A 24,940-nucleotide genomic window follows, 5' to 3' on the forward strand; every position below is an offset into this window, starting at 1 on the left:
AAGCATGGCTTCACCATCCGCTTCCTGAGGTTGCTTGTCTGGCACTAAACGTGAAGACCTTCGAAAATGCTCGATAAATGCTCGATCGCTAGGTCCACCTGTCGGTTCCCTCCCCTACACCTCTGGGCCAGCCCTGAACTCTTCCTCCCCGACCGGGACAGTGTCAGATAGCACCAAGCAGAAACTGCCACCACGGAGGGCTTCGGTCCCTATCGGCCCATGACAGGGAGGGGGCTCCCGGAGTGAACAGCCCTCAGCCCCCCAGTGTCATAAAAGCACTGGGCACCTGCTTGCCCAGCCCCTTCGGCCCTCGCGGGCCATGCTGGTCTCAGCACCCGGCATCGTTACCACCAGCCTCCTCCTGTAACCCCAATATCTTCCAGAGACTTCCCCACCGTCGTTACAGGGAGAACACAGCACGAGACTCCAGCACCGGCAAGGGGGAGGGGGGCGGAGAGCCCTCCTGGGCCGCCAGGACGCAGCAGGGGGGGAACGGCGCTCTGGTGGCCAATCCTGGAACCCTTGCTCAAGGTGCAGCGGGCACGCCTACAACCCTGCAGCTCAGCTGCTCGTGAGCCGTCCCCCTGCTGGCGCCTGAGGACTCGGGACGGTAACCCTGCCAAGCGCCACGCGGGTTTGCTGTGCTTGTGGAAGACAGAACACAACCCGCTTATCCACCGACAGAACATGAACACGGAGGCTGTGGTCCAGCCAGAAGCCTGAGCTGTAAAGAGAAGCAACCAGGCGCGCCCGGGGGGGGCTCAGGCGGTTGAGCGTCCGACTTCGGCTCAGGTCACGGTCTCACAGTTTGTGGGTTCGAGCCCCGCGTCGGGCTCTGCGCTGACAGCCTGCTTGGGATTTTCTCTCTCTCTCCCCCTCCCCCGCTTGCTCTCTCTGTCTCTAAACAAACCAACCAACAAACCAACAGAAATGGAACCCGAGCGGCAAACAATACTCTACAGCGGGGACGGGGAGCAGAATCCAAGGGGCAGGGCTCAGGGTCCGGCGATGCTCTCCTTCTCCAGCCACCTGGGCTCACGCAGCTGCCTCCCACTGTCTGCTAAATGGCGCGTGTGCAACTTGGCAGGGAAAGGTAGACAGACACGGGGGGGTAACCCTTGTATGTAAGAGAAAGCGTCTGAGGACTTTTTGCAGATACTTGCCATTAAAAAACAAAATTTCTGTTTTCACCATTCACAGCATTCGACCCGTCTAATAAGTAATTTTAACCTGTGAACGATCACGGGCTGGAAGATGAACTCTCCGTAGCATCAAAATGGCTCAAATCTATGCCACCTGTATATACACACAGGCAAAAATATATGCATTTTGTTGAGATGTAATTCACAGGTCGTTTAACTTGCCCGTCACCCCATAAAGACACTCTGCGCCCGCGGGCAGGCAGAATCCATTGCCCCCCACCCCGTGCCCGGCGACCCTGAGTCCACGTCCTGTCTCCCTGGATGGATCCATCCGGGACACGCGACATAGACACCGTGTGCTCAAAGCCCGGGCATGCGGCATGCATCCGCCTCTCCTTCTTTTTTAAGGCCAAAGCACATCCCGTTGTGCTGATCGACCATAGCTTATGTATCCATTCATCACAGGATAGACCAGAATTTTTTTTTTAGGTTTTTAAGGTGCCCACGTTTTCAATAATCCTAAGACCCAATAACCTCCCCCCGACCCCCGCCACCTAGGCTTTACATTTGCTCCCTCGGCAGGTAAGGGTCCACGGCAGGCGCCCACGCCCCAGCTCACCTTCTCCTGGGCTGACCTGGCCACACTGGAGACCCGGTGCACCTCCAGCCCCAGGGGCTGCCACAGCGGGTCCTCCTCGAAGGACAGGAGCAGCGGGCCCTGGAACAGAGGGAGAAGCACGGTGAGGCCCTCCTTAAAACCGGCATACTGGCGAGAAAGCTCTGCAAATCTGGGAACGTCATCTGACTCCTGTCACTCCAATGTGTGCTTCTAAACAGCAGCAGGGGTCACGGAGAGCACACGCCCCCGAGAACCTGCTCACGACGCGGTGTGCCCGGGCCGGGCTTTGGTTCCCAGAGCAGGATGGCAAACAACCCAGGGAGGTGGCCCTAACGACGGCAAAGGGAACCCTGAACACCCGTGTTTACACGGCCAGGAGAGAAGCCCGGCTCCCGGGGCAGCGTGCTTGGGGCGACCCCGCAGGTCCAGCACCGTATCTGGCCAAGCACGGCAAGTTCAAGGGCTCCGTCCTCTTCTCCTGGCAAAGGCCAGCCTTCTCTCTGGTCTTAGAGGACCGCCTCTCCCCGTCCACGTGGTTGCCCGCATTGTGACTTCAGGTGCGGCCCCTACCCCTCTCCCAGGGCCCGGCCGCCTCTCGCTGGAACTTGAGATCCCTTGGCTCAGAATGAACCAGCCTGGCTGCTGTGCCCAAGGAGCAGGTTCCTGAGCCCCTGCTGCGCAGAGCTTTGGAGCCGCCGGGCTCCTGCCCCCCAAGGTCTCCTGGTTCAACTCTGCCCTCAGCTCTGTGCACCTTACCGCACCCCGTGAGTAAACCCTTCTGCGGCTTATCAGCCTAGGTCCATTTTGGTTTTTGCAATTAAAAATCTCCAAATGAGGGGTGCCTGGGTAGCTCGGTGGGCTAAGCATCTGACTCCTGATTTCAGCTCCGGTCATGATCTCACAGTTCGGGAGTTCCAGCCCCACATCCGGCTCTGTGCTGATAACACGGAGCCTGCTTAGGATTCTTTCTCTCCCCGTCTCTCTACCCGCCCCCTCTTCCCAGCCCAAGCTCACGCTCTCTCTCAAAATAAATAAACTTAAAAAAAAATTTTTTTTTAATCTCCAAATGAGACGTAGGCAATTAAATTAATATGTCCACAAGGCAGTAACACTGATGTTTTATAAAATAATAAATCAGGGCAGGGATACTCAACCAAGTCTTGGCCTTTTAAATTTCTTATGTTTTTAAGTTTATTTATTTATTTTGAGTGGGGGGACAGACAGAGGGAATGAGAGAGAGAGAGAGCGAGAGAGAGACAGAGAAACCCAAGCAGGTTCCATGCTGTCAGAGTGTGGGGCTCAAACCCACGAACGATGAGATCATGACCTGAGCCAAAATGCACCAAAGTTCTCCTGGCAAGCACAGTGCCAACGAGCAAGTGATGGAGTTCTCCTGGGGCCGTTTCTTAACAATTCCCGAGGACCAAGAGTGACACTGAAAGACACAGAACGTTCTCGTTAACATGCTTCTAACCTCGCCCTGCTTTTAGTGACATCTACCTCACCCCCTAAAAGTCATCAGGGGAGAATCCAGTCTACTTCTCGAGAGAGATGCAGTCACGGCCCGGGCCCCTCTGCAGACACTCCCCACGGCCGGGGGTTGTGTCCCGTGTGTGCCCTGCTGGCCAGCGGCAGGTGCCCGCCGCGAGCTCGCTGAGCGCACGGAACCGCTGGCTCAGGGAGCTGATTGATAGAGATTCAGCATCATCACCTGCTGCCCCCAGATCAGTGGATGCAGGTTGTCCTCTCCCACCTCCGGCACCTTTGGCACTAAAACCCTGAAAAGGTTCCGCTGGGAGATTCAATGTCGAGCGGCGGTCTCGCAAAGGAAGTACGATATTTGTGTTCAAATAAGGACCCGGGGATTCCTTTCCGCTCCCACGCTGCCTGAGGCTCGGGTTCCGGGAAGCCCGGCGAGCACGCGGAATCGTTCACACCCTGTCCGTTGCAGAGTCTACAGGGCAAGACTTCACGCCCACACGGAGAAGCAACACACCGGCATCGGCAGGAGCACGCTGAGGAAGGAACACCAGGAGGAGGACCACCCAGCGTGAACACACGTTACAGAACCTCCGCAATTCAAAGTGTGTGGTGCAGGTGCACGAACACGCAGACGAACTAGAACAGGGGACTAGAACAGCCCGTCCAGAGCACACCCAAATGCACGGACACACTTCATATACGTCGAACGTGGCATTCCAAATCACTGGGTAAAAAATGAATTTTAAAAATCAGGAGCGGGGGGTGTCTGGGTGGTTTAGTTGGTTAAGCATCTGACTCTTGCTTTTGGCTCAGATCACGATCTCACAGCTCCGAGTCGGGCTCTGCGCTGATGGTGGGAAGCCTGCTTGGGATTTTCTCTCCCCCCCCCCCCCACCCCTCCCCTGCTCTCTCTCTCTTAAATAAATGAACTCTTGGGGCACCTGGGTGGCTCAGTCGGTTGGGCAGCTGATTTCGGCTCAGGTCATGGTCTCACAGCTCGTGAGTTCAAGCCCCGCGTCGGGCTCTGTGCTGACAGCTCGGAGCCTGGAGCCTGCTTCGGATTCTGTGTCTCCCTCTCTCTCTGCCCCTCCCTTGCTCACCCTCTGTCTCTCTCTCAAAAATAAATAAACATTAAAAAAAATCAAAAAAAAAATAAATGAACTCTAAAAAAAGTCAGGATGTGGGAGAAATCCCAGATGGAACACCAACACCAACAAACAAACCTACCCCTATTACAAATGAACGCCATAACCCCCACCCCCAAAGGGGTGGGAAGACACACATCTCACCTAAGAAACTTTGGATGACAACAGCCTGACTGCAGCAGGCATAACCTCGTCTGTAGGGGTGTTTCTCGTGGGTGCTAACCTTAGCAATGCTGAAACGACTTTGTGCGAGTCCTAGAACTGACCCAGTAAGTAAATATGTTACGCACAGGAAGGGCCAGATGCCTCAGTCCTGGAGACGGAGGGACAATTAAGGAAAGAAGGAGGCTGAACTCTGCGCTGTTGGGCTGCAATCCGAGCCATCAGTGTGAAGTTGTGCTCTCTCAGAGGCGGACAGAGAGGTCCAGAATGGCCGACATGTGCAAACACACACTTACTGCCGAGCTCTGTGCACTGAAAGGGTCTGGAAGGAATGAGACCCCAGCAGTAATGAGCGCACACGATGCCCAGATCTTGGTTTCTAAACGCCTCCCCAAGGAAAGGCATCAGCACTGCTGGCAGAAGTGACTGAACCCAGGGCTGGAAGAGGGGAAAATAAAAAGCTGGAGAGGAGTCTAGAACAAACGTCTTGTGGAGTCACGAAGAAAGGAACTGCCAAAGCAACACATGTTTGGTATCTGCATGGAAGAACACAAGAGGCTACCAAGAAATATCCACGAGCCCGCACGAGTGCCGATCATCGGGTGGATACGGACAAGGAGGAGACGGGTAGCTCTTTCTCGCAGTAGAATTGCAATGAACAAACGCAGGAGAGAAGGAAACGGAGAACCATCATCCACAAACTGTACGGAAGCAAACGTTGCAGACCAGGTACACCCTGGGTGCCAAAATCAGTGAGCTGAAGTTTGACAAGTGCCAGATTTACATCGTCTCAAAGCAGCTCCCCGAAGTATCTGTTCACCACAAAGGCGAGGACAGGACAGGAGACAAGGTATAAAGCAGAAAACCCGACAGAAACCATCCTAACCACGGGACCAAGGCCAACGTCCCAGCAGTGAGTACTCTGACATCACAAAGCCCACGATACAGGACACTAATAGGGGCACATGACTCCTGTGGTTTCACAGTCCAATCCTGTAAAAACACCAAACCGAGGGGCACGGGGCAACACGACAATCCATCCTCTTCAGAGTCCTCAAGGTCATGCAAGACGGTGAAAGCCTGGGGAACGATTATAGACTCGGGGAGACCGGGCGAGACCGCGGTTCAGTGCCCGCCGTGGGACCTGCGTGGGACCCCGGATCGATGAGAGGGTACTGGCAGACTGGGTGAAATTCGAGGAAGGTCTTCAGCTAAAGGTTTTGTGCGGATGTCAATTCCTCCTATGTCACACTGCTTGTATCAGGGCACTAGGAATTCTGGTAACATCGTGCCGATGTTAATTTCTTGGTTCGGATGCTATGTTCTGGTTATGTAAGGCCGGGCGAGGAAATGTATGGAACTCTGTTATTTTTGTAACTTTATCTAAAAGCAGTAAAAAGTTGTTTTGTTTTGTTTTTAAAGGCTTTACAAGGAAACTGCCCACCTTTACTGACCCTTCTTCCTACCTGCCCCACACGGGGCCCATCTCACCCGTGGTGGACTGTTTTCCAGGTTGAACCCCAAACTGTCCTCTTCTACCGAGGAAGCACAGAGAGGTCAGGCTTGCCCAAGGTCACACAGCCCCAGAGCTGCCTTCTGGCCTCAATAGGGCACACACTGCTGTTCCAAGCTGTTCGACAAGTCCCCTCCCTCCTCAGCAACCCACGGCCGGGCCGGTGGGAATGGAAGTTAGCTTTGGCCGCGTTCTAGTTGACGTACGCACGACACCCACTCTTCCTTCCCCCGAATTCCTGTCTCTTTAGGAGAACGGGTGAGCGCAAAGCACAGCCGGAACTGGAACTCCCGGGTTGCGGATTGACAATTTGCAAAGTCATCAGTGAGCCTCCTTTACTGTTGATTCTTTAGAAGTGAAAAACAAAGCACATTAAACAGCTTGTTTTGCCCAGGCTTGGCCGGCTCCCAGGGAGGGAAGGCCTGTGTCCAGATGGGGTGATGCACATGCCCCCCCCCGCCCCGCTCCCCGGTTCCTCCTCCTCCAGGGACAGGTTCCTACCAGGGCCTGACATTCACCCCCCGACTGCCACCTGCTCCAGGCCAGCCTTGTGCTGGGTGCAGAGGCGGCCGTGCCCGGAGGGTCAGGGGTCTGGCCGGGCTCACCATGCCGGGAGCGGACCAGGGCACAAGTGACCACGAGGTGCAGGGAGCAGGGCAGGTGGCTGGGCTGGGGCTGGGGCAGCATCCTCACGGAACGGGAGGCCCGGGGGCCTCTGCGCTGAGACCTGGAAGGTTAATGAAATGTTCCGGACAAAAGGAATGGCCCGTGGGAAGGCCCCACAAGGACAGAACCCTGAATGTTTGAGCAACAGAAAGCTCAAACAGGGCGGGACAGATCCACGGCCCTGACCCAAAGTCACCTTCACCTTCTTACCGACTGACCTCCTATATTGTGGCCGCGCGCGCCGGTCACGAAGTTTGGATTTTTTGTGAGCGCCGCTCAAAGCTCGCGGCGAAAAACTGTGAAGTCTTGTCGCTTTGTTTACTTTTTCAAATGTCAAGGCTCATACACAAGTCAGAGCTATTAATAACATGGTTCAAGTTCACACGGCGTCTTTTTTTTTTTTTTTTTACAAAGACCACAAATTGTCCCGCAGTGCTGGTCCTCTGCATTGAGAACATTCCTCCGAAAAAATCCCCAGGCAAATGACTCAAGAGACAAATAGCTTTGGTGACCCTCCTAACTCAGGGCCTCAGCCAAGCTGGGCAGCCCCCTTCCATCCAAGTCCAGAAGCACCAGCCACGGAACACAGCCCTCCCCCTGGGCCCACCCCCAACCCCCCACCCTCCCCCCGTGTGGCCCAGCAGCGTCCGCCCTGAGAGGGACACCCTGCCCCGGCTGCCCGTCCACCAGCACCCTGGCTTCCAGGGCCTCCTGGCTGGGTGCTGGGGACACACAGCACCAGCGGGGCCGCTGACGCTCACCACAAACCGCTTTGTAAACACTCAGGTAAGTGCAGGGGGGCTGGAGGGGGAGCGCCAGCTGTTGCCTTGGGATGCTGGGGTATTAGTTCCCGGGCCGGCGACTGAGCCAGCTCTGGCGGCTTTCTGTTCTCCGCGACTCAACCGCCACCAGCTGGATGGGAATCCCGTGTTTGCAGCACCAGGGGGGACGTGTGGCTGGCTGGGGGGGACCCTGATTGCCTGGTGGCCGGCTGAGGGACAGGGGTGTCTCTGCAGGCCCCTCACTGGTGAGAAGCTACCTGGGGAGCTGGGGACAACCGTTTGGCCAACCTACCGGGTCTGAACTGTGGGGCGGGGGAGGGGCAACCCGCCTGTGCTCCCCAAACCCCCGGCACCACCCCACCAGCTGGCCCGGCGGCCAGCCTTTCCTCTCGTGGCTCCCCGAGTCACCATCCCGCCTAATTTACAAATGCCTCTGGAGCGAGAGCCGGAATCCCAGGGGCCCGTCTGACACGAGCGGCCTGCACTGCCACGGCCACTGGTCATCCGGGGCCAAAGGAGAGGCCGCAAGTCACTGATCCGTCCTCGGACGCCAGACATGCCCGTTGTTAGGACGCTAGGTCAAACAACCGCGCCCTTTCACCCTTTCCGGCTGTGCCTCAATCACGGGAACGTGTGGGTCTCAAAGGGAAACCTGCCGTGCACGGCGAGCGTGACTCCAGCCACGGGCACACCACAGGGACACCCACCCGGGGGCTAGGCGAGCCCGGCCTCTCCAGCACACGGAAGGGGCTCTGCTACCGAGTTCAGGGTTCCCTGCAGAGTTAAAATTCAGAGCTGGAGCAGAGAGCTTACGTGGGGAAGGGCCACTGTCTCCGGTGACAGACAATTCCACCTGCATGGAAGATGCCAGCCGGTGTGTCCTCAACCCCCCAGTGACGGGCTGAGAAGGGGCGTCCCAGGCCAGGGCAGGGGCAGGAGGGCGCCCCTAAGCTGCTGCTCTGGGGCGGAGAGCAGGCTCCGGGTGTCAACCCTAATCGGGGATTAGCGGGAACAGAGCCGGAGGAGGATGACAAGGGAAACTCCCGCGGGGCTGGCCGGCCACCAGGGTCGGGACAACCACTCACGCCACACCAACACCTGCCCTACCCAGGCCCCCAGTCAGCGCGGGGACAGCGGTGGGCCTGGACAGGGCAGGGTACGACGACTCACTTACCCAGATCCTGTCTGCAAAACGTGCCATCTGAGATCAGATCAAGCAACGCTTCAGCATCAGGGCGGGCGGAGAAACACGAGGCACCCACAGCCAATCCGCACGTGACGCCACAATGGCAACGAACCCGCGTCCTCGCAAAGCCATCAGAGCAGATCTGCCTGTTTTCAGCTTGAACCCGGTGCATTACTGCCTCTTCCGGGCAGGCGCCGGGGAAACACTGACGTCTAACACCCTGCAGGTGTGGCCAGCAGCAGGTAGAGAACAGAGAACACACAGGCCAAATCTCTGTCCCCCAACACAGAGCGCGGCCCGCTCCCACACAAAAAATGCGGGTGACCTGGGCAACACCTTCAGCTATTTCTTCGGCGTTCTCGGCTTTACCGGGCCGACCAAAGACCAATCCCAGACCAGAGCGTTCCTCCTTTCTTCCTCAACACTCCAGGCACTTGGGTAATCCGGAAGCATCCCATCTAAGGCAACCCTAATTTTTTTAGGCCAATCGAGAAACGTCAGGACATGAAGAGACACGACTGAAGCAGGGCCATCCCACATCTGCAGGACGCAGGGTCATGCCTCTGCACCGGAAGCTGTCGGGAGTCCCACGGTTAGACGTGAGGGGCGCCGCAGATCACGCGGCCCAGGCTTGCTCGAATTTGACAGAGACTTGGGAAGGGGCTCCCACCTGTTCACATCACCAGCCCAAAGTATGCGCAGCCACGGAACCCAGGCCCACGACGCCAGGTCACCCGCGGGGGTCAAAGACAGCGGCCTCTTGGGGAAACGAATCCGTGTTTGTGCACATGCGTGAGGTCACATGGCTTTAAGTCCCCCACAAGAGGTGGGATGGTTCCAGAGTCTCTGGCTGGCTCAATCAGGAAAGCTCGTGACTCTCGATCTCAGGGTTGTGAGTTCAAGCCTGGGTGTGGAGATAACTTAAGAGAGAGAGAGCGAGAGAGGGGGAGAGGTGAGGGGATGCCCCTGAGTAGGAGATGTTCAGCTCTGGGCAGCTGGGGCACAGATTCTAGGCATCAAGACAGATGGCAGTCAGCTGACCTTGAGCTGTTTTTTTGTTTTTTTTTTTTTCATCTAAAAGGTACAGCTTATTTTTTCAATAGCTCAGAACACAGTCTTTTGAGTTGATGAATTTATATTCATTAACACTCAAAGACTCTTCGTTTTTTAAATCTCTGGCTGGGCACGTCAAGGCCAGGGGGAAAGACCAGCCAGAGGGGCCCCTAGGGACTATTCTGGAGGGTGAGGCATCCAGACACGAAGCGTTCACTCTCCTTAAAGCGAATGGCCACAGGCTTCTCCCCTGAGCTGCACAGGCAGGTGAAGGAGGATGACAGCCAAGGGTGATGAGCAAAGACTGGGGGGTACCTCCCCAAACACACCAGGCCTCGATCCCTCTGTGGAACGCCTGGAAAGAGTGGACGCCGGGGGTTTGTCATCAAGATGTCTCAAGCGTAAAAGTAAGTCACCACATCATCAGCCACGGAAGAAACACACCGCAGGAGAACGCAGGAGCAGTTACGTGATAAGTCCCTGAGCTTTGAGGGCGGAGGCAGCTGGCTCCCAATCCCAGCTCGGCCACCCACAGGCCGTGTGACCTTGGGCGGGTCGCCGAGCCTGTCTAGGCCTCAGTTTCCCCACCTGTACAATGTTGACAACGCCTCTGTGCCAGGTGTCCTGAGGATCCAAAGAGAAGATCGAGGTACTGAAAGCCCCCCGAACAATGTCCCGCAAGTGGCTGGCACTCAGCAAACGGCCACCACCTCCATGGGTCAAGGAACGCAGGCCTTTGGGAAATACATTCTTGGGGAAAAACGCATTTCTATACAAGGGATCATATTGGGGTCACGGTTACTCATCCATCAGGTGCACAAGCAGTAATTGTCCCGCTGGCACCGGAATCCACCTGGGACTCCAGAAGGGGCAGGGGAGCCAGGAGGGCAGTGGGCACCTCCCACAAGTCCCTCCCGGGGCCCCCGGGGTCTGGCACACGTGATGTGTGGGGGGCAAGATCCAGCCGCTTTGTCTTGGTCCCCCATCACGGGTCCTTCGCTCTCCGGTCTGTCTCCTAACTTTCAAGAGCGCTCTGCCGCGGGGGTGGGGGGGGGGGGGTGGGGGGGGCTCACTTGCATCAGGCCGGGGCTGTGGCTGAGGCTCCAGGGCAGAGCGCTGCCGCGACCGCCCGCACCCGGCCACCAGCCCCGCGGCCACGAGCCGCCCTCGCAGACAACTCACCCCTTTCCGTTCGGCCTCATCATTCAGGGCGGTCACCCAGGCGGCCTGCCACTGGTTCCTCCAGCTGTTCAGCGTCAGGATCCAGGCGAGCAGCGCGTCCGACTCGGGGCGCCGGCCCTCGCCAGGCTCGGCAGCCCGCCGCGGGGGCCGGGGTCGCGCCCTGGCCAGCGCCCACTGCGCCAGGTACAGGCCCACCGTGCCCAGGGCCACGACGAAGAGCGACACCAAGAGCAGCCACTGGACCTCACCGAGCCACCAGCCCAGGCGGGACATGGTGATGGCGCATACCCGGCGCGCCTGGCCCCAACTTCCCAGGGCAGCCCCCCGGCCGGGGTGCAGGGCCCGCGGGCGGCGAGCCTAGGACATGAGCGCGCGGCCGGCGGGGCTCGCGGGGGGCGTGGAGGGGGGCGCGGCGGGGCCGGGGGTGCGCGGCTGGCGGCGCGGGCCCGGAGGCCGGGCGGCCGCGCGGGGCGAGCAGGAGGCGATGTGCGGCCGCGGCCCGGGACTGCGCCCCGGCCCCGCACACCTGGGAAATGGGGACGCGGCGCCCGGCGTTCCCGACCGGCGCGTCTGGGCAGGTCCCGGGCCGCGGCCGGCGAGCTTCCTCCTCCGCGCGCCGCCCCGGGCGTCCCGCCCGCGGCCCAGCAGTGGCCGGAGGAGGCTCGGGCCGGGGCGGGGCCTGCGGGGCCGGGACCGCCCCTGCGCCCGGGCCGTCCCGACCGCGTCCCCCCCAACGCCCCGCGTCCCGCCCCACCCTCGGCCCCTTAAAGGCCCCGCGGCCCGGCGCCCCGGTCGGGCCCCGCCCAACCACGTGCGCGCGCCGAGCGGCCCTCCGGCGACCGTCGCGGGCCGTGGCGGGGGCGGGAGGGGCGGGGGCCGGCCTCTCCCCGGCGCGGACGTGGCCCGGCGTGGCGTCGCGACAGCTCGGTGCGCGGGGCTTTCCAGCTGGGTGGACCCCAGGGCCGCCGCGGGGCCGGCCGGCTTGGCTTCCGTGCGCGTGTGTGTGCGCGCCTGTGCGCGTGGAAGGGTGGTTTCTAGGATCACCATCTGCCCAGCGGCAAGACACTGTCTGGCTTTAACGGACTCGGAAAGTCCCCGGAAATCCACGACTAATCCCTGAAGTCTGGAGGGCCTGGAGCCTGGCCTCACGGGCTGCGTGCTCCTGCCCCAGAAGGTCTCAGAAAAAAATGCCCCAACTTCGTGTGGGTGTGTCGTTGCGAGTTGTGCGCGTGTGTGTCGCGTGTGTGTGTGTGTGTGTGTGTGTGCGCGCGCGTGCGCGCGCGCGCGCGCGGCATGCCCCCTGCGCCCCTCACCTGGGAGACTTGGCCCCCATTCGTAGGAAATGCCCCAAAACACTAGCCCCAGATTCTCCAAGGCCGAAGGAAAGGCCTAAATCACGAAGTAGTGAATCGCAGGTATTTTCTGCAGCTGTAGGAGGCGGATTTGACCTTGAACTGGGTTGGCCAGACCCAAGGGCTTAGCCAGGGGCTCACCTAGCCAGAGTCAGCCTGGCTGCTAACATCACTGGGGATTCTGGCTCTGGGGTTGCAGGGGAGGGGTCCTCCCTGCTTCCCCCTCAACCCCTCCCTGCCCCTGCGCTGGGAAAGTAAAGCCTTAGAAGCCGGCTCAGAGGGGAGTCTGCTAAGGAGACAGGCTAGTTTGGCAGATCTGGGATTGGGGCCTAGATCTGGTCCACAGGAAGTGGCATTTTTGATATTTACTATGCAAGAGCCCTGGGAACAGTAGAGCAAAGAGAACCACGGATGATATGCTAGGTCTGTGCGGGACACCAGGTGTTAAAGACAGGAGTGAGGTGCCTGGCTGGAGGCAGGGGGGTCAGCACAAGGGCATATGAACAAGGGTGTGTGTGCGTGCGCACGTGCGTGTGCATGCAAAGGCCCTGACAGGCCAGCTAGAAGGTGACCCCAAGCATCCAAGGGAAGGGTTTAAACTAGGCCTAGTGCGTGGCCGGGAGGGAACAGGCCCTTACAGGAGATTATTTCTTGCTCAGAGGCTCCAGGCCAGGAGACACGAGGGTGAGTTTGAAGTTGTGGGCAGGGAGTAGCAGAAGGATGAAGGCGTTTACACCCCAGGGGCCTGACTTTCTCTGAGAAAGAGGAAGGGATTGGGAGGCAGCCGGTCCAGGAGCCCTTGTGGGAAACAGAACAGCAAGCTGGCAGGGAGTGCCCAGGTGAGCTGGGGGCAGGGGGCGGGGAGCCAGCCCTTACTTGGCAGGTCTGATATTAGAAAGAGAAGCGGAATGATCCTGCGAGCTACCTGGCCATTAAACATTCCCCCCTTGGGCCCCTGGGGGTTGGGGGGGAAAGAGCGCTCCTTTAAGAAATCTCTCCTTATTCGGAGGAAACACCGAATTATGTTCTGACCTGTAGCCAGATCCGTGCAGTTGAATAATTCGGGTACCGCTGCCCCCTTACCAGCATATCAGGGATAACTCGATACCTGGGGCTCCGCGTCTCCCTGTTGTGGCTGGCTGTGGCCTTGTCCCCGGTTACCAGACGGCCAGTCCGGTGTGACTGGTGGAACCAGTCTCTTTCCTCCACCGCTGTGTCTCCCAGGCGTACTCGCCCGCTGGCTCACTTAGAGGCTTGAAACAAACTGTAAACTAACAACCAGCCCTTGGTTTGGAATTTGTCACCCGGTTGTAAGTTTTTACAAAGGGAATGTACACGGGTAGATGCTGACTGACTTCGGTGTAGAAGAGAATTAAGGGTAGATGCTGACTGACTTCGGTGTAGAAGAGAATTAAGGGGAAATGAGGGGTGGGACGTGGGACGGGCGACCGGGAAAATGCAGGTGGCCAAACCATGCGACAGGAACAGAAACATCTCAGAAACCTGGGAACAGGCCAGTCTCCTTCCGCCTCTGCTCCCAGCCAGTGTCCCCCTGCGCCCGGGCCCGTTCATCCCCTGCGTGGAGGACTTGGCCACCAGCACCCCGACTGGCGATACCCCACCGCTCTCAGCACAGTCCCGTCTCTGCCACCCCGAATCCCTTTAGCCCAAGGAGCCGGGACGCTGCTCTCTGCCCAGAAAGGTCTCTCCTCGCCACCAAACCTTCCAAGATGTGATGGGCTCCAGCAAGCTCCCGGAGCTGGTGTTAACCCCGCCTGAAAGAGCCAGGCTGCTTTGAATGGAGCTTCTGTGAGCGGCTGGGGTTGGGGGGGGGGGCCTCAGGGCGGGGCTGGTGCCCTTGGGTCCCGGCCACCCTTCCCAAGCCAGGCTCTCATACTGCCGCCCCAGGGAGACCGTCTTCACGTGAACCTACAGGACCCACCAGAGACAGCAGCCTACCTGGAACTCTCTAGAAGTCATCACTGTGACCCTCGGACCAGGTGGTCCCACGGTGGCAGGGAGGCAACAGTAAAAGTTGGGTTTTCAAAGTCTACTGCAGAATGTTCTGCTGCTTCTGAGACAGACCACAGGCTGTGGCAGAAAAGGCTCCATTGGTCCCTTTTTTTTTTTCACGTAAAGAACATTTCCAAAATGTAGACACACATGGCCTGCTGGGTGATCCCCATCCGGTCCCTCATTTGGGGGGACTCTGTGCATCCCAGGAGGGAAGTATTTTGACGTCTTTTCCCGCCAAACCAAGAGGTTCCGCGATGATGTTACATTTTAAAAAATTAATAAGTGGCATATGTGTTTCCTATCTATAAACAAAGTTACACATGTTAACATCTCATGTTGTTCGTTGCCATTGAGCCACCTGTTCTTATGGATTTTTGAAAGTGCTTAACCCAAAAAATCAGGATGTATAGACTTATTCCCAAGTATACTTAATCCCAAGTAATTACGCTAAATTTGCAGAAGGGGAAAGGAGGAGGTCCTGGGAGTTGTAGTTTGTCTGTAACTTGGTAGAGAAGTTCCTTCTTCAGTTTGCACGGTTGCGATCACCTCTTGAATCATCGCGTGTGCTCGGACGGCTGCAGCCGGGGCCGTGGGCGACCCCGAACTGAGTTTAAACTCGGACAGACGACCCCAGATTACAAACGTGCAGTTTCCTCCAGGGGCGCTGCACGGAAGACATTCCCAGAATTCCCTCTCGGCAAAATGCCTTCGAGATTTGGCTCCAGGGGCCTGGGCAGTGGGGTCTGAGGGGACATCTGGCCGTCTCCTTGGCTACGTTCACAGGGCCCCGGTCATTTCCACAATCCAGAGGCTTGGGGTGTCTCAGGCTGGCTTCCAGTCTTGCCGCGGTGGCTACGGGGCACCTGTGAACCCTGTCAAAGGTGCCTCAGTGGGTTAAGGGTCTCTTGATTTTGACTCAGGTCACGATCTCACCGTTCACGAGTTCGAGCCCTGCGCCGGGCTCTGTGCTGACAGCATGGAGCCTGCTTGGGATCCTCTCTCTCTCTCTCTCTCTCTCTCTCTCTCTCTCAAAATAAATATATAGACATTGAAGGTGGCCCACGGCCAGAGTCAGGCTCTGTGCCAGACAAGGCTTCCCTCTCTGTTTGACCTTGACTTCTCCTTCCTCCCCATTCATAGGACTGGCTGACGAGCTTCATCCTGGCGCGTGACCCCTTCTCTGGGGGGAGGGCAACGGTCCTGGCAGGTGCACTAACTCCCGCAGCACAGCACGGAAGGGCTGGGAGCCGCCCCCCGGCGGGAGTGACTGCCACAGAATCGGCCCCGGCCTCACTGCATGACCCCGTGGTGGGGGTCCCTTCGATGCCCTGCGTGTGGCCGGGCGCCTGGTGGACAGACGCCGTAGCTGGCACTCGGCTGGACGGGCTCACTTCGTTTTCAGGGCAACGGGCAGAGGACGGCCTCCTCCCGTTTTCAGAGTGAGGAAGCTGAGTTCAGAGAGTCTGAGTCACTTACCCAAGGCCACACAGTGAGAAAGGGGCAGAGCCAGAGTCTGACCCTAGGGAGTATCCGCCCCAGAGCCTGTGCTCTTTCCCTCCACATGCTACGAAAAGAGGAAAACGTTAGAGGCTGGAAAGGAAGGGGTCCCGTTTCTCGAGTGCTTGGGCGCAGATACGTCCAAAGAAGATGAATTGCCTTTTGTGCTCTGAAGTCCAGGGGACACGGACTCTTTCAAAACCAGAGGGGAAGGAAGTTCATCGAGGGTTCATTCGAGGGACTCACAGGGAGCTTCTGCTCTGGCCCGGGCCCTTCCTGGGGAAGACAGATTCCTGTCGCAGAGCCTGCCGCAGTGGCCGGGTAACCAGATCACCGTCCCGCAGATGCCCACCCAGGAGGGTCCGAGGGGCCATCCCCCCACCAGCAGGGCCTTCCGGGCCCCCCACCTCCCACCCTGAGGGTGAGCTGTCAACAGGATGTGCCCTCAAATCCCAGCCTGGTGATGGACCGTGGAAGAGCCTGAGTCATGCCGCCCTGCAGGGAGGCAGGGTGGGGAGGGCTCGGGGCCAGAGGCAGGGCTTGGCCGCCTACTGTGGGCCAGCCGGCCTGCCAAGAGCCTGCCCTGAGCCACCCTGATGAATGCGGTGCCTGCAATTCTGCGCCCACGCCGGGTGGATGCAGGAATGTGACCCAGATGGCAGGCCGCATCCCTGCCAGGTGGCCCAGTTAAGCCTCCTGCACGATTGCCCAATGGCAAGGTGACAGGGCAGCTGTGCGTGCACGCGAGGCCGGGACCTAACTGAGGCACGAGAGGTTCAACATTGCGTTTTTAAAAACTCTCTGGTATGCTGAAAAGGTCCTTCTGAGGAGGCAGTCACCTGAACTGTGTGTTCTTCCTCACTCACCCCGTTGGAGAGTCAGATACATCTGCCGTATAGACGTCGGGTTCCTAGGGGCTCCTCAGGTGGCAGTGGGAGCCTGGCGAGAGGATAGGCTGGAAGAGAGAGAGGAAGGCACTGAGGACAGAGACCCACCCCCCGCCCCTTGTTGGGACTTTGCTGTGGCCTGGCCTGCATCAGAGGCCCCAACAGAGTGTGGTCGCCATGGGGCCCTCCTGCTGGGGTCAGCCCCCTGGGCCACACCAACGAATCTGTGCTGCTCCTAGCTTCTCAGAACCTGCCCCATCCACCCCTGCAATCCCCCTGGTGTTGCCGTCCCGAGTGCTGACTCGGGAACGACACCGGCTTGATCCAGGGGATGGCTCAGCTAGAGAAGGGCATGCTCAGAGCCGGTCAGCCGAGCCCCACAGGCCGGAGGAAGGGCTCAGCCACCCGATATGGGACTCCGGAAGTCTCCTCCTGCAAATGTAATTAATGTCTTAATTAATTAATTACATTTAATTAATTAAATGGTGGGGGCATAAGGATAGAGTCAACTAAATATCTGGAGAGGTGGGGTGGCTCAGTCGGTTAAGCATCCGACTTTGGCTCGGGTCATGATCTCACGGTTCGTGGGTTCGAGCCCCGTGTCGGGCTCTGTGCTGACAGCTTGGAGCCTGGAGCCTGCCTCGGATTCTGTGTCTCCCTCTCTCTCTGACCCTCCCCCACTCGTGATCTGTCTCTCAAAAATAAATAAATGTTAAAAAAATTTTTTTAAATATCTGGAGGGGTATTTCACCTCTTTGAGAGTTAAAGGACACCCCATCAAAGCACTTTTTTTTGTTTGTTTTTTAAAAGTACTTTTAAATGTTTATTAGTTTTTGAGAGAGAGAGTGTGTGTATGCACAAGCAGGTAAGGGGCAGAGAGAGACAGAGGGGGAGACACAGAATCAGAAGTAGGCTCCAGGCTCCAAGCTGTCAGCACAGAGCCCGACGCGGGGCTCGAACCTGTGACCAGTGAGATCATGACCCGAGCCAAAGTCGGATGCTTAACCGACTGAGCCACCCGAGTGCCTCTAAAGGGCCTTTCAAAGATCCCAGGAGCACCTGTTCACTTACAAAGTCATTCACGTGCTCATCACAAACGACGACTGGCCCAAATAACCCAATAGGACAAAGCGAGCAATTTTGCTGGTCTGGAAAATCCTTCAGCGTGGGCACAACCAATCCAGCGATTACGGGGGGCAAGCGTGAATGCCTTCCGTGTGCGTGCACTTTACAGTAATTCCTGTCATAAGCAACCCACCAGGGACAAGGTGGCCCGAGGGTGCCGGAGACAGACCTGGAATCCGCGCGTTCCCTGCCATGATCCTATGCCGCGCAGCACGTCGGCACAAGCCTGCAGAGTCAGAGAGCAAGTCTTCACCCGGATTTGTCGCCGTGTCTCATTTTTCAGTGATTCTGATGGAGTCATCGTCACCCCCACCCAGTGCGAGGTGTAACTGTACCTGTGCACCCCTGGGGTCACCGCACCCATTCTCTCGGTGCCTGGTTTCCCGAGGTGGGGGGTACCAGCTCCGTCTTGGGGACCCCATCCTTGTCGCTGAGCTGGGAGGGGGAGGAGCCAGCAGGGCAGGGGGATGCCACCTGCGGGCCCCAGAGTCCCTTCCGGCTCTGCCTCCCCCGTCCGGTCCAATCTGACCTTCCCTAGGTTGAGGCGGCCACAGACATGAAGCCAGGAACTCTCTGGAGGGAAGCAGCCCAGCCTGAGTCCTCGGGGCTCTTCCCCAGGTGACAGAAAGAAGGTGGCTGCTGGGTCCCGGGGTGGGGGGCGGTGACAGCAAAAGGTCCCCCTTTAGCCCTCCCCTTTCTGTGTGTTCAAGCACCCAAGGATCCTTCCTGGACACGTTCCAGATTATCCACACGGGTATCGTCTGAACTGCATGCTTCTGTGTCCGCAAAGATGGGGGACGAACCCCGCCCCCACACCCGTCGGGCCCACATGCCGCGGGGGTCACGCCAGCAGCCTTGCTAACGCACACTCGATCTTGGATCTTCGCTGGAGAACAGCAGCAGGTGCAGGGCCTCCCCGAGGGAACAGGAGTTAGCGCAGGATGGTTTCCAGGGGCTCACGTCCCATTGTTCCCAGGCAGGACAGAGCGGTGCAGGCTGGCTGGTCTTTGTCACCGAGGAGCGGGACGTTCGAAGCCAGGGGCCAGCAGAAGAAACACCAAGCGGGTGGAAATGAGACCCCCACATTGAACAGACCCCTTCGAAAGGCACTAGAGAAGGGAATGTTCCAGGGGTAGAGGGGGGTGTCAAGGAAGCTGGTCCTCACTGACGCTGGCTGCACGACCTCAGAAAGTCCAGGCCAATATTTGTATGAAGGGGGCAGCAGGCTGGGAACACCCAGGGCTCCCGCAGAAGTCCCCCTGCAGGGCGATCCCGGAAGCCCCTTGGCCACACTGCTTCGTGGGACACGGATGCCAGGCTGCCCAATCTCCAGGGGAAGCTGGCAGATGAAGCCACCTAGGGTCTTGTCAAAAATCACAGCCCCCGAGTGGTGTCACTTTGGCCGGGTCCCCGAGCCAGGATTTTACACCTCACCTAACTGTGGGTCCAGCCTCCCGCAGAAATGTAGTCTCAACCTGGGAGTCAGGAATTTTCTGGTGGGCACAGATGGGGTGACGGGTCTCCTGGACCTTCTCCATTGCCCCCACCCCAGGAAGAGGAGGGGATCTGTGGGATCAACCCCCACCCACCCAGGGAAGGTGACCAGGCCTGAAACAACCCTTCCTTTCTTTTGCTAATAACTTCCTTGTCCCACCCTCCTTCCTACAAAAACCTTCCATTTTGTTGGAACTCGAGCCCCCTGTGCTCCCTGGATGGGGCGCTGCCCCATTCACGAGTGGCTTAATAAAGCCCGTCAGATCTTCATATTACTCGCTTGCATTTTTTTAACAGTCTTAGCCAATACAACTGAGTTCAGACAAATCAATAAGTAAAAATAAAGGGAATTAAAGGGAATTAAAAATGTGCAATTTTTGGATTTAGCCCGCAACGTGCCATGACACGGTCCAATTGGACAGGACTGCCCCTGGTAAGGGCCCGAAGTCCAGAAAATTCCGGAACTCCCCGAGAGCCCCCTGGTTATTACGGACACCGCTAGGGCTAACACGTGTGTGGTGCATACTGCTCACAACCCCTTCTGAGCTGGGAGCAGCCTTCGTAAAGAAAAAACAATGGCCACCCTGCAGCTCAGCATTCTTCTTGACGATTCTGTAAGGCCTCAATCCCATCAGAGGGGCCTTTGGAAATCATCTGGCATTTAGTCCAAGCAGTTGTAGAGGGCCAGGTGACATTACTTGCTGCAGTAATAAAACTGTGCATATTCACTAAAAAGCATCATGGCTCCTCTGTGATGACGTCTTTTTGGGGTGACAGTGGAGCTCGTGGGGTCCGGAGCCAACGGCCGAGAAAGAATTCTTGAAGTTGTCTTTGGCGCAAAAAGGTCGTCTTATTGAAGCCCTGGGACAGGACCCATGGCAGGAAGAGCTGCCCCGGGAGCAGGAGCGGAGACTGGTTTTATACTATGGGGTTGGGGGAGGTAAAGGCCAGAGGAAGTTTCCAGTGAGATTTTCCTGTGCTAAAGAAGACTTCCAGGATCCTGGAGGCCTAGCTATTGTCAAACTGGGGTTGTTTGCCCTCTAGCAAAGCATTAGCAGCAAGACAGTAGAGAGTTCCTGGAGAGACCTTTTACTCTGGGCCTCAAGTAGTTGTCCATGGGCTGCAGGTTAGAAGGAAATTTAATTTGATCTGCCATTTCCTTCTGCCTTTGTTTCCCACGTCACCATGGCGGGGTGATGTTGGGGCTCCAGGAAACCGAGTCTATAGGTTTCTGGAGATTAGCTATTGATAAGATTGCCTTTTTCTGGTGATTTACTAAGATATTTGTAAATAGGTGGAGACTCAGGCCGGGTAGGACTGTGATCTCTATCAGTTGACCATTCGTTTCTCCCCTTTCCTTTGTTCTCAGGCAGCCAGGAATGCCTGAGGAATGTCACACACGTCCCACGGTGGAGGGAGGGGGGTGGGGTGGGGGTTCCGCCTGTCAGCGTACCTTAAGCTCCCTCATCACGATGCAGTGGAAAATAAGACATATCTGGGGACGCCTGGTGGCTCAGTTAGTTAAGTGTCCGACTTCGGCTCAGGTCACGGATCTCACGGTTTGTGGGTTCGAGCCCCCGCGTCGGGCTCTGTGCTGACAGCTGGGAGCCCGGAGCCTGCTTAGGATTCTGTATCTTTCTCTCGCTCTCTCTGCCTCTACCCCGCTCGCACTCGGTCTCTCGAGAATAAAGAAACATTTTAAAAGAAAAAAAAAAGACATGTCCAGGCCAGGCCTCACCCAGGCCTCCAGCGGGCAGGCTCCAGAGGCTGGGGCTGTGTGTGCCCGGCCGTTGGTTCAAATGCGCTTATCCACCTGGCTCGGGGAGAAAATGGTCTTTAAAAAACAGCTATTTTGTCTTAAAATACATTTGATCTAGGAAGTTAACACAAAACTGAAGGAACGGGAAAAAGACGGTCGGCATGAAGCTCAGTTGGTGCCAGAGATGCGTCTAGTGCGGGAGGGGCAGGCAGGGGGTGGGGCTGTCCTGCTCTGTGTGGGCCGTGATCCTGAGCCCTTCCCCTCCCCCCACCGCCCACCAGCCAGCAGCGCACTTTGGGGGGGGGTGGGGGGGCGCTCCCGGCCCCTGGGGCATCGCAGGCTGGGGACAAAGCAGACACCGAACTTGTCTCCTCTCTGTCTCTCTCCCCATCTCCATGAGGGTGTCCTCCGGGAGGTCCGGAAACCGGTGGAGGTGAGTGACCCAGATGCCCTCTCCTCACCAAAGCTCCTCCCCCTTCCCAGACAGTGTGGAGTCAGCGACGTACATGCTTCCTGCCGGCGGCGGCGGGTTTGTGACTTACGCACAAGTCTAGGGAGAGGTGGGGAGAGCCAGCCTGCCAACCCCGCAGGTGACAAATGAGAGTCCAAACAGGGGACGTCCAGAAGGCCATTAGAAGAATTGTCCCCGTGCCCAAGGCTGCTGCTCTTGCTGGACTGCCCACGGTACCTGATGACTCTGTCACCACAAGACGGGGAAGGGGGAGCCAGGGAGGACAGGAGGTGCCAGATGAGCCAGGGAGGCGTCCTCTCCTACATCCTGGAGCTCTGGGCACAGCCACCAGACTGCGAGATTCCGCCGACAGGAAACGTCCAGAACAGGCAAGTCCCTGGAGGCCAAAAGCGGATTCCTGGTTGCCGGCGGCTGAGGGGAGAAGGGGGTGAAGACAACGTCCTGGAACTAGATGGTGGTGGTGGTCGCGCAACGCTTGGAGGGTACTCAATGGTTAAGGGGCACCTGGGTGGCTCCATCAGTTACGAGGTGACTCCTGATTTTGGCTCAGGCCGTGAGCTCTCAGGTCATGAGTTCGAGCCCCGTGTTGGGCCCTGCGCTGACAGCGTGGAGCCTGCTTGGGATTCTCTCTCTCCTTCTCTGCCCCTCCCCCACTCACAGTGTCTAAATAAATAAGTAAAAACATTAAAAATGGTTAAAATGGTCACATGTATGTTACGTGCATTTTACCACAGTTTTTAAAAGGGAATCGACTGATTGATTCAAGAAACACTGGGAGGGGCGCCTGGGTGGCTCAGTCGGTTGGGCGTCCGACTTCGGCTCAGGTCATGATCTCGTGGTTTATGAGTTCAAGCCCCGCGTCCGGCTCTGTGCTGACAGCTCGGAGCCTGGAGCCTGCTTCTGATTCTGGGTCTCCCTTCTCTCTGCCCCTCCCTTGCTCGTGCTCTGTCTCTCTCTCTCTCTCTCTCTCTCTGTCAAAAATAAATAAACACTAAAAAAAATTAATTTAACAAACACCGGGAAGAGGTCCCCTGAGTTCACATTAATGGTACAGCTTCTGCTCTTAATAAGGCCCAATATAAAGATGATTCACTTGAAGAACATTCCTGGTTTTTTGAAAACCATGGAAGACTTTGGTATTTGACAAGGAGCCTTCTGGTATGTGTGTAATACCCCCCCGCATATGCATTCATACACACACATACAAACACACACACATACATTCATACATACACGTACACACATATACACATATACACACCAACACAGACACATACAGACGCACATGACACAAACACACACATACACGCACATACACACGCATACACACACTCTCCGCCGGGTCAGCTCCCAGGTGAACCTATTACACGACCGGGTCACAGGCATCCCCGGGCTGCTTCACTGCTGCCTCTGGGCTCAGAATGAAATCAAGCTGCCCCATCTCACAGGTTTGTTCCCCACTGGTTTCGGATCGGTCCTTGGGTTTTCCATCATTCTGGTCGATATTTCATTTACTTTGGTAACATCCTTGTAAGAGGGGACGACATCAAGAGGTTTGCCTATAGACCAAAGTGCTTGCATTATCGTGAAAAATACAGTCAGATCAGCGCAGATGTTTGCTGGTAGAGGGGGTGCCCGGGGCCCTTCTCACTTGGCACTCGGTGTCCTAGAGTCTCAGGGGTCACACTGTGCTGACGACTCTCTTGTCGTCCGGGGTGAGGAAGGGGGTGCATGGGGCACTGGCCGGGGCTACGAGGGCCGTGCTATGACAGCCACCTCCAAAATAAGACGCCTGAAAGTATTTTTAATTTTAAGGTTTCATTTCATAGGTTCATATTTCCAGCTTTTTAGGAGGGAAAAAGCCAGTGTTGGCTCTCTTTCCTCTTTTCCCAGCGGCATCTGGTCATTTTCCGGCCTACTGCATTCCTGTTCTCTCTGCTTCCATCCAAGCCGTCATCCCAGCGTGGTCCACCCCAGCACGGGCCGAAATGCGCCTCCCCACACACGGCCGCCGGCAAACAAGTTCTAGAATTTCGGCCTGTTCTAACTTCCTACCCAACGCACGGAGTAGTTTCACAGAGTCCTTTCTCTGTCCTGCTCCCCACTAAGTGTTTCTTCCTTTTTAATTCTGGCCTCGCTCGTCATCTCTTCGATGTCCTTCCGCCTTTGTTTTATGTGCAGATTTGATCAATGTTAGTATGACTTCCAGGCCTTGGTTCAAGAAATGGGTGTCAAGCCCTGGGTGAGGCACGGGAGAGAGGGTGCAGGGGGGTCAGCCAGGAACGGCCCAGGGCCTCCTGGGTCTTGGTTCTCGAGGCTGGCTCAGCAAATGCCTGTGGGGCTTGGAGCTCTGTGCTCTGTGTATATAGTCCCTGCTCTGGGCCGCACCTCCTGTCCTTGTGACCTACATCTTCCCTCAGCCCTGCTCTGGCACCCAGCTGTGGCCAGGGAGAGGGTGGCCGCCCTGTGCCCCAGTGGCACCAAGGATCTCTGGCCTGGGTTCTCTGTCACCTCCATAGGGACTGGCACAACCTTCTGGAACACGCCAGGACGTGAAGATGAGCTCGGCGAGAAGACGAAGGCAAATTCTTGCTCCTTGGTGCCCTCAGCCACGGGTCCAGAACCAGAGATGTTCACGGGCCGTTCACGGGTTTTAGGGAACTGGCTGGCTTTGAGTCTTTGCCGCTTGCTCAGTTTTTCGCAAACCACCTGCTTAATGATCCCGTGTAAAATGTGGTCGGGGGTCAATGTCCGCGTTCCCGGATTACTTTAGGATCTCGGAGGGAGGGGGACCCCCGAAAATAGCACCCTCTTGCTCACAGGGTTGCTGAATCCGCTGGGGGTGGAGTAATGAGCAAGCCAGGGTGTCACCATGGGCCCCTGGGAGCGGAGTGGAGGACTGGGCCGGAGGCCCGTCGGCTGGGATGGCGTGTTAATGCAGAGCCCCCAGATCAGGTGGATCCAGGCACCAGAACACAGGCAGGGCTGAGGGGGGAGGGGGTTGTCTCCTGCAGGCGGGTTCTTCCTAATCGTCCTGCCTGTTGCTCCTATTTGCCCGCCAGAGAGCCACACGCCCTTCCCGGGAGGCCAGGGCTCACAGAAACGGGCCTGGGACGGACAGCCGCTTGCCCACTGCACGCCCGTGTCCGCTCACTCAGCCCGGGGACAGTGATCCTGTGGTCACAGCCACAAGGTCTTTGTACCCGAAGTGCTGACCCGGATAAATCTGAAGGCGGTCCTGCCCTGCTGCTCCAACACTCCCCAACCAGTCCCACTGTTTCCACTTTGTTCCATGAGGGGAGGAGAAGCAAAGCCAGATAGAGATGGGGCCCCCAGGGCGGAGGGGAGGGCTGCTCCCCTGAGCCGTTCCATCTGGGGCCCCAGAAGGCTCTTCCGTCCCCAGCTG

General features: G+C 57.5%; 1 protein-coding gene across 1 annotated transcript in view; it reads right to left on the reverse strand.

Moving 5' to 3' along the window:
• C2CD2 (C2 calcium dependent domain containing 2) overlaps positions 1 to 11,324 on the reverse strand; it is a 48,279-nt gene extending 36,955 nt beyond the window's left edge. The window contains exons 1-2 of the mRNA XM_058732081.1: positions 10,933 to 11,324; positions 1,762 to 1,860 (exon numbers count right to left, since the gene is read on the reverse strand). Of these exons, the coding sequence (XP_058588064.1) occupies positions 1,762 to 1,860; positions 10,933 to 11,205 (372 nt within the window). The 5' untranslated portion in view covers positions 11,206 to 11,324. The remainder of the gene's footprint in view (positions 1 to 1,761; positions 1,861 to 10,932) is intronic.
• Positions 11,325 to 24,940: the final 13,616 nt, after the last annotated feature.

The sequence above is a fragment of the Neofelis nebulosa genome, chromosome 5 (genome assembly GCF_028018385.1).
Source record: "Neofelis nebulosa isolate mNeoNeb1 chromosome 5, mNeoNeb1.pri, whole genome shotgun sequence".
Taxonomy (NCBI): domain Eukaryota; kingdom Metazoa; phylum Chordata; class Mammalia; order Carnivora; family Felidae; genus Neofelis; species Neofelis nebulosa.